The sequence below is a fragment of the Pteropus medius genome, unplaced genomic scaffold (assembly GCF_902729225.1).
Source record: "Pteropus medius unplaced genomic scaffold, Ma_sr-lr_union100, whole genome shotgun sequence".
In the NCBI taxonomy this organism is placed as follows: Eukaryota; Metazoa; Chordata; class Mammalia; order Chiroptera; family Pteropodidae; genus Pteropus; species Pteropus medius.
This window is the reverse complement of record NW_024349797.1, coordinates 23,030,863-23,040,086: the sequence shown is the minus strand read 5'-3', so window position 1 is coordinate 23,040,086 and position 9,224 is coordinate 23,030,863. Positions and strand designations below refer to the sequence as shown.

At 51.4% G+C, this 9,224-nt stretch overlaps 1 protein-coding gene across 3 annotated transcripts in view; it reads right to left on the bottom strand.

Moving 5' to 3' along the window:
• Positions 1–850: 850 nt before the first annotated feature.
• RCOR1 (REST corepressor 1) overlaps positions 851–9,224 on the bottom strand; it is a 95,773-nt gene continuing 87,399 nt past the window's right edge. For 2 of the 3 annotated variants that reach the window (XM_039884278.1, XM_039884277.1), the window contains 4 exons: positions 5,514–5,591; positions 5,232–5,289; positions 4,353–4,582; positions 851–1,214 (listed from right to left, as the gene is read on the bottom strand). In XM_039884278.1, coding sequence (XP_039740212.1) covers positions 1,173–1,214; positions 4,353–4,582; positions 5,232–5,289; positions 5,514–5,591 — 408 coding nt within the window. In that variant the 3' untranslated portion in view covers positions 851–1,172. The remainder of the gene's footprint in view (positions 1,215–4,352; positions 4,583–5,231; positions 5,290–5,513; positions 5,592–9,224) is intronic. The other variant, XM_039884279.1, reaches the window with a different exon arrangement.

Here is a 9,224-nt window from a genome sequence, read left to right as displayed (position 1 = left end):
TAAACTAACCATTTCTGTCCTGTACTAATAATACGAAAAGAGAGGGGATGGTGTTTACGTGGTCACATCAGTACACGGAGGACACAGAAGGAGATGTGGAGTGACATGAACGAGGCCAGGCAAACCAAGAGGTCGGAGGACAAACGTGTAGCTCTCACAAACCCATCGCCAGCTACTCGGATGCCCCTGTCGCGCTAAGTGACACCTGCGGTCTGCACTCTGTCGGCATCTGTAGCAGGCTCTCCCGCCTCCGCATCTCAGTGATGTCGTCTTTGGCAAGCAATAAACTTGAAGGAAGAAATAAGACACTAAAACAGAAAAGGATGGATAACGTGGTTGCCAAAGGAGAAGGCACCGATTCCAATGTACGAGCACCAGGTGCAGTGGTGTGGACCAAATTCTTGGAGTTGGGTGGTGGGGAGTCGGGAAAAGACGGGGTGGCACCCATCCTGGGGTCGCGACGCTGAGAGCTGAAGGCAGAAAGCGCTGAGGTCCGCATCCCTGTGAAGCTCGGTGTCCACGGAGCGCTGCAGCGAGTGGCTTTCCAGCCAGCCTTCTTGAAGCGAGGCCGGGGCCGGAAGCCAACCATGTTCTGAGCCGTAACCCTACCCTCCTCGGGGAAATGGGGTTGAATCAGGGCGTTTGGCACGATAAAGGTGATGATGCAGTCTGCCAATATACTGTGGTTTCCAAAGAAGCATGATATCACTTAGGTGGATGCCTCAGAAAAGAATGAGAGCAATTTCTAGAAGGCTGACAGGGTCACAGTTAACTCTGAAAAGTACACTATGCACAAGGTAGACACCGCGGGCCGTGCTCCCACGCCGACCACCTGTTCTGCGGCTGCTGATGGCAAGAGCTGCCAATGACGGCTCGGGAGCTCCGACCGGGGAGGGGGTCCCCAGAGTTAGAGGAGGGTGCCGGCCACGAGGTCCCCCAGCACTTAGGCAGCGTGTGAGATGCGGTGGAGCTGTGTGGGAGGCGGCGCCAACATGGAGGAACGAGCGAGGAATTAAGGCAGATGTAGCACAGGACTGGAAGTGTACGCCTTTTTTGGTAATAGCTGCTTGTCCACGGAGATGTGATGCAGATGGCTAGGTGATGTCTTGTAATACCTGATATCCTGGGTATAACACAGTCGTCCATACCAAGTGCTCGGAGCTACCAGTTTCTCAGGAGGCAGATGCGTATCTGACGTCGAGAACAGAAGCGGCCTGAGGAGAGGACGACAAGGGGGTCAGAGGGCGGCCGGCCCCGCTGCGGAGACGCACGCCCGCCTCAGCAGGTGGCTGCGCCCAGGCGGGCAGGGCGCAGGCCGGGCGGGAGCCAGTGGCCTCCGCGGCTGGATGTCTCGGGCTCCAGTCCCGGCCCTGCCACTTCCTAGCCGCACGCCCTTGGACAAGCCACCATTCCGCCCGAGCTTCGCTTTCGTCTGCAGAATACGCACAGTAATGTCTACTTCATGGAAGTAAATAACGCCCCCCTGCAAAGGGCAGCGAGTGCAGTGCCCGGCCCGGCCACCATGGCACCCCAGCAGCCCACGAGCAGCCGCTGGCTCCTGCTGGGACACAGGGACAAAAGCGCTCAGGTCGCAGGCTCTCCCTTAAAGCCTCCAAGGCACGGAGCTCCATGCTCTCCTGTTCGTGCTTGGCTCCTACACCCACACCTAACAGTGGCCGCGTCTCAGTGCTCACTGTGACCCTCCCGTGTCTCACGCCTGGGAAACCACCAGGCTACGAATGCAAACCCGGCACATTCTGCAAATGGCTGCTCCATCAGGTGGGGTCGGGGGACGGGGACCGCCGTTAGTCCCAAGCCAGACACTTCTCATGAGCTACGCACGGAGTCATTGTATAATTTGAGGTGAGAATCCTAAACCTCGTCTCCAACCTGTCACCGCTCGGTGCCCTCTCTGATACCCTGGCCCCATAGCCCATCCTTGGCCACATGGAGAAACTCTGGACCCCAAAAGCTCAGATCCCTGGGCTTCCCTCTCTTCTCAGCCCCGAAGGAGAGCGAGCCCTTATGTCACAGTGTTACAGCAGGTCCTCCGTGTGGATTTCTCTCGGGGGTGGGCAGACTGCCTTGTTCTTCCCAACGCTTGCCTATTCCCACAGCCGACAGTGATACCGGTTCTGTTACGCTTTTTCACTTAAAGTCGCAGAACCTATCGAGCGTGTTCTGCGAGGGCCCACTGTGCCAGGACTTCTGGCGATTCTGACGTCCGTCCTCCCCCATGTGTGTGTTGCACAAGACGCAAAACCTGAGGGCAGAGGGCAGAGAGGACACCAGCGGTCTTTCTTAGCTGCTGGACACCACGAAGTAAACAGGAAAAACAGGAATGCGGAATTATGAGGACGCCAATGTGAGCACTGACCGGACAGGACGATCGGATCGACCGGCATCCTAACAAGTCCCCTCGGGCCCTCCGCGGCCAGAAAGGCAGCTGGTCCTTACCGATTAACTCCCTCCTGTAAATGGAGGGTGGAAGACCAGGCTGGTGGACTGCAAGGGCTACGCTATCAGCAGCCGAAAAAGCAAGCGACTAAGAAAAGGAAACACAGGCACGTGTGAGAGAGTGAGTGTGAGACACAGTGTGTTTTATATGACCAAAGAGGTGAAAAATTTTTAGGGAAATATCTCTAGTGTATAATCTTTATAAGTTAGATAATCACATTCTATCTGAAGAGAAGGCCGGGGAGACAGACACGTGGAGGACCTGACACCAAAGACCTGCCTGATGGGGGGCTTGTCACGGGGGGGCCGACGCTGCGTGGCTGGGAGGGAAGCGGATGTTCTGATGTGAAACCGACATCGTAAGTGGACCATTAAGGTTGCACCTTCTGGACTAATAAGGGGAAGAGAAGTAACTGACCCACCTGAGCCGGTTGGTAAGTGCGCCAGGCGTGAGAAAAGGCGGGCACGCACGTGAGAACGGACGTCCCGCGGGCCCCGCACGCACTGCCGGCCTGTTTCACGAGGCGCTGACGGCAGTGCTCCCCAGACCGAAGCTGGAAAACGTCTCATGAAACGCGGTCTTTCCCACAAACTCTGATGTCCCTCCCCTGGTCACCTGCAGCCTTTCAGTGCTTCCCAGTGAGTCCCGGATTTGAAAAAGTTAATTTACTGCTAAAAGGGCCATTAGCGCTGGGACAAAGATCGCTGCCAAAGATAACAAACACTTTCGCTTTGCTCCTATGCTGCTCTGGTCCAGGTCGCAGGCTGGTCCACACACGGCGTGACCCCCTTACACTGGCAACATGGATTTTGTGCGCTTAATACAAAGGTTTCCTGCTGGAAGGCTCTAAGGAGTCGATGTTGTAACTCTTCCGACCAGCGGGCCCCAGCCCTGTGTGGACATCACGCTGTCACCGAGCCTCTCCCTTGTCCCTGCAGTGCACTCACTCCCGTGCCCAGGGCAGGAGGGCCTCTGGGCTGCTCCTACAGCTGGGCTCTTCCAAAGGAAGCACAGACGACAGAAAATAGGTAATTTCAAATCATCCTGCATGGCTGTGGGAAGATTGATACGAACATAACTCTCCTTGGAAACTACCTTAATCCTTAAATCACCAAGTCAGTGAACAAACTCAAACGTAACGTGGTCGGCAACTAGCTTACCTACGCCCAGCCACCCTCCTCTGCGGGACTGCGAGGCAGTAAACTGCGGCTGGGCAGGCCAGGTGAGGTGGGAGAACAGCAACGGCGCTGTCACAGGAAGCAGGGAGGTGGCAGATGGGTCCCTGCAGCCTCGATAATCTTGCCTAATCTCTGCTAATTGGGCTGATGAAATCCGTACCACTAGCTTGGAGATTACTAGAATGCCAGCCGTAATCCCGGAAGTTCAGTCAACCATGGGACCTAGAATTGTCCCCATCAAACATGTAAGCCGGTTAGCTCTAAACGGCATCGAAGGCGGAGGATGTGTACAGCGGACACAGACCCAGAGGACCTGGCCAGCTGTGCAGACTCACCAGTGAGTCTGTTAACCTCATGACGAGATGACAACTTATTTCACGTGGCTGAGCTTCGCTGACACGCCCCGAGGCACTTCCAACTTACGGTCTTACAGCAGAGTTCTTACTGTATCTAAAGAAATACTAGTAATGTGGAATGTTCTGTGGCTGGAGGAAACCAGGATGAAATTAGCAATTTGTCCAGAAATTCCAATGTGACCAAAAACTGAATGAACTCAACACACATATTACGGTATTTACAGGCCAACGTCAAGTTACCGACGTAGCTAAAACCTAAAAACATTTCTACAGCCAGAAATGGCCGCCCACGAAGAAACTAACTGAGCTACTACTGAGCATGACTCTGGCAGAGAAGAGATCACGTTCTTTCAGATTTACCTCGTCTTCCTCTTCAGGAACCTTGATAGCACTGTCCGGAGACTTCACAGGCTTCTGGTTACTGGGCCCGTTGGTCTCTTCTTTCCCATGCTCTGCCTCCCATTCTTGTAAAACTTCATCTATGTTGAAGCGGCGTCGATAATTTACAAAAAAGTTTTTCACTTGTACCACTGATTTGTTCCCAATCACATCTGAGATAGCCTGAAAATCTCGGCCATATTTCCTGATGGCTAAGGATGTAAGAGAGCATTTTTTTTTCAATACAAGAGAAAAACAATTTACAAAACCACAGTTGAGACTTATTCGTGTCCAGTAAGGAAACATACAGGCCTCTAACAGCAGGTGCTACCTTAATACCAGCGGGAAAAAGCAGTCAAGTCTGGATAGACCTATCCCAGAGATGACGGGTCGAAGCTTTTCAGTGCGACCCCGTATCCAGAAACCTCCACCTTGACATCTGATGTCACACGACAGCTGAAGTCACCCAGCAATTATTCTATGGTTGTGGGCATTCTGTACTCATCTTTTCAGGAACCCCAGACCTAGAACACCCCTACGACCTTACTTAAAAACCCTAACGCTCTGCTTCTTTTGGGGTTTTGTACTTCGTGGCTATTCAGAACCCAACGCGTAGCTATTAAAATGGACTACCTGCGCCTTTAGAAACTGACGCCTTCACATTAATTTTCACACCTTGTGAGACATGGGAAAGGAAACAAGTAAAGCCCAGAGGGGTCTCGGGAACGGGGCCAAAACGATGTCCACTACAGGACTGCAATCCTCCAAGGGTCTGTTTCGGCATGAGCCGTGCTGGGCACAGGGCGGGCAGTGTCTCCTACAGCTGGCCCTGCGCCCAGCTCTGCGAGGAGAACCCCATACCTTGTACAGCCAGAAGCTGCTCCTCCGTGGTCCAGCGCGCGTTACACTTCTGAATGACCTGGGTATGCAAATGAGTCACATCAGGACACCACGTTTAGAGATGGTATGTCCTTAAGAGGGTTAATGAATCCTTTTCTCAGATCAGAATTTTAACATCAACTACATTTATAAAATGGCATCTATACTTTTCTAACAGATGTGGCTGGAAATGTAGCGAGGATATCATATTCTTAAACGCGTAAAATGGGTATGGCTTCTGAGATGATGCTAACAAGCTCCTACCTCTGGAAGGCGATACGGTTCTATTCCACCGTCAAGCTTCTCTTTGAGAGCACTGTTTGTCTGTTTAATGTTCTGAATCTACGAGAAAGAAGATTTTCATTTTAAAAGTGAACAACTTTTATAAAGGCATGAAAACAGAAATAAATAAAAGAAACAAAGAACAACAAAGGCGAAACAGGCTGAGTAACAGGCAGGCGGGGTGCAGGCAGGAGGGGCGCGGGCCGTGGGCCTCCGCACCCCAGCACTGCGGGCCCGGGGCAGGCGCCTGCTCGCTCCAGTGCGGGGGGAAGGCGGCGGCCCGCCAGCTCTCCACAAGCCTAACTTTCACCGACTATACCGCCTTCATTTTCTCGCATCGTCTCTTCCACGTTACTGCCTGGATTCGACGAGCTGCATCTTCACCCTGTTCTAACCGAAAGACGCGAACACCACGAACGACCCATCAATCACGGCTGCTCGCCAGCTCTGCGTGGGTCACAGAGTGGGCCCCTCTCCTCTGCGCCAAGCACTGGGGGGCTTGGACCCTGGTGCCATTTTTAAATAATCACATAAGCAAATAAGAAAGCAAGGGGAGCAACAGGGTCATTTTCCTGCATAAAACAGCAAAGACATGAGTGAGCAGCGGGCGCCCTCGAGAGCACAAACCTTCCTGAGGCAGGTGGAGGAGGACGGGGCTGTGGAGGCGGGAGGACACGGTGTGGACATGGCGCTGAAGGGCCTGCCACCGAGCGCTCGACGGCTCTGTCTCACGAGACTCTCTACACTTCCACAGGCTAAGAAAATCCCATTTCCAAGTCCTCACATTTCCCACAGTCCCAGTTTCCCTACCCTCCCTCCTAAACGTTTTAAAAGGGAGGAAGATGTACAGGAAGAATTTTCCACGCTGTGGGACCAACAGCCAAGTAAACAAAACCCAAACTGTCAGGACCGAAACAGACCCGTCGGTCACGAGTAAGGCCACAAGGCCCACCGGAAATGTAGCCCACTCCCAGTCTTTCCATGGTGACGCCACGTCGGAACATAAAGGCAACTAAAAAGAAAGATACCAGAAACGTGAACAAAATTTACCGCACAGTAAAACCATAAATGAGGAACTTGATTTACCGAAAATCACTTCAGCTTATTTCAAAAAGGTAAAATCAGAAGAAAATACTAGAAACTTACTCACGGTAAGTTTTCGGGAAAGTGATGCCAAGCCCCCAGACCAGCATTATCTGACAGAACTCTCTGATGCGAAAACATTCTAAAGCTGTGCTACGCGACCTGGCAGCCACCTATCACATATTGCTACTAAGTACCTGAAATGTGGCCCATGCAACCAAAGAATCGAATTTTAAAGTTTTTAAATTTTAATTCATCCCAACTTCAATTTAAATAACCACAAGTGGCTACTGGCCACCATGCCAACAGCACAATCACGGACTCTTGCCCAGAGCCCTCAGCTACCAGTGACCCCAACTACACTGCAAGGTACTGACTACAGTCACCAAGTTCTCCTCAGGCCAAGGAACTTGCAACAGGGATCGCGAATTCTCAGAACTCAGGAGTCTGGAACACTATGCGTGTCCCGCAGCGTTTCAGTTAGCATGCCTCTGTGCACTGCGGCCGGCCGTGTGCCCACGGTGCCGAAGTGGGTACAAAGGGCACTGTAGTGAGCGACGTGCATTTCCCAAGGAGACCAACCTATTTTAACACGTGCATTTTTCTCTCTAAAATCAAAAGCTAAAGAAGCACAGAGATTAAATGAAGGCAAAACATCCACAAATTCTGAACTTAAAGTTAGCTCTAAACTCTCATTAACCTGCATCACTGGTACTGACGGGCGCGTTCTCCATATCAGAAATACCCAGTGTTCCCTAATGTAATGGAGGTTTTTTGCCAGCTGAACACCAACTGGAAAGGACGCCAGAGTGGCAACAAGCTGGATGAGGAACAGGATACAAATGTGATCAGCATTTAGAGAAAAAAATCGGCCACCTTGGCCTGGTGCCTTACCCAGACCTCCCAGCTGAACACAGCTTTCCTTTTTCTGCTTTATTGCGTGTTTAGAGATTCTTCTCTAACGTCTGACTGCTTTCTTCTCCGCTCAGAAAGACCTAATGCAACTGGCTCTGTTCTCTGGCAACCTCAACGGCGTTCCCAGCCCCTGCTCATTCATTCTGCAGACCTAGGAGGAGCCGCCCTGCAAAGCTCTGGCACCCAAGAAGTCAAGCAGTTTCTGGTAAGGAAAAAGTCTTCCCTGCTGAAGGGACAGCTGGGTTAAGCTCCACCTCCATCTCCTCTCCTTGCCCGGAATGCAGATGTGAGGCTTACGAAATGGCTTCGGCAGCATCCAACAGGAGGCAACGAGCAGTGAAAGGCCCATAAACTAAGGACGGAGAACAGACAACAGAAAGAAATCTGGGCTCCCGAGAGCACCACGGAGCAGAAGAACGATGCCAGCACCACTGCTAAAACCAGTCCTTCGCCGTGTCAGCTGTTGTTAATCAGGTCTTCTGTCACTCTCAGGTGGCAGTTCCCTGGATATACAAGCAAACACGGGCCCTCCAGAATGAAGCGGCCACTCTGAGTCCAGAAGCGCATCTGGCAGTAGCCCAAAAAGGTTATGGGAAGTAAACAGCCTGCCTCCTCTCTCAGTAAGTCTGACTTTTCCTCCTTCAACACTGTAGACTTTGAGTAGCTATGGTCAAGTACAAAATTCCTGCTCTTGACCCAGACTCTGAAAACCAAAGCATCTTTTGTCTACGGAGTCAGTGACGCCTCCGTGGAAGAAGGGGTCTCTTCCTCTTTCTTGAACATCAAACAGCAAGTGTTAGGAGCTCGCTCGGCAGAGGGAAAGAGGCCCCTTGCAGAGGGGCAGGAAAACGCATCAGAGAGCTCTGCTCACAGCAGCCCTCACACACCGTGGAGGATCAGGAAGGCCAGGGTTAATCTCCTCATTTGAAAAGAGGCCGAGGAAGATTAAATGGTTCTCCTAAGACGGGAATGCAGCTGTACCAGCAGCCAAGACAGGGAGCCAACCCTCCGGCTCCATGGGGCACACCTGGTCCTGGGCTGTGCTGCCTCCCTGCACCAAAAGATGGATGGGGCCACCGTCCCACCCGCCTCATCCGTGAAGTGGCAGCTGGCCTCCTATTCAACCTTTCAAGGGAATCACCAAGATTAAAAGTCAGAGCACCAAAAACTAAAAGTAAACCTTGACTCGACGATTTGCCTTGAATTTGGTGGGGCTGGCGGGGAGGGAGAGAGAGGGCACATAAAAGGACGATACCAGGCTACTCAGCTCAATTTTCAGTTTCCACGTACTGTGTACAATTCGATTAAAACAATGAACCATTTCTCATATCAGCCACAAATAATTAGAAAAGAATTAATTTAAAAACGATATCCTTTACAAGAGCTCCAAAAAAGTACCAAATACCTAAGAATAAGTCTAATGAAGGATATACAAGGCCTATACATCGAAAACAACAAGAGAGAAATTAAAGACCTCTGTAAGTGGGGGTTAGATCATGTCCGTGGATCGGAAGATGTTAATTCTCTATTTTGATCTATAGATTTCGATACGATCCCAATAAAAATTCTAGCAGAATTATTTTTCTGAAAATTGAAGAGATGATTCTAAACTGTATATGCAGACACAAAGCGGCATGAATAGCCAAGAGAATCTTGGAGGACTTCCGCTACCCAGGCCGCTAGATTTATGATGCG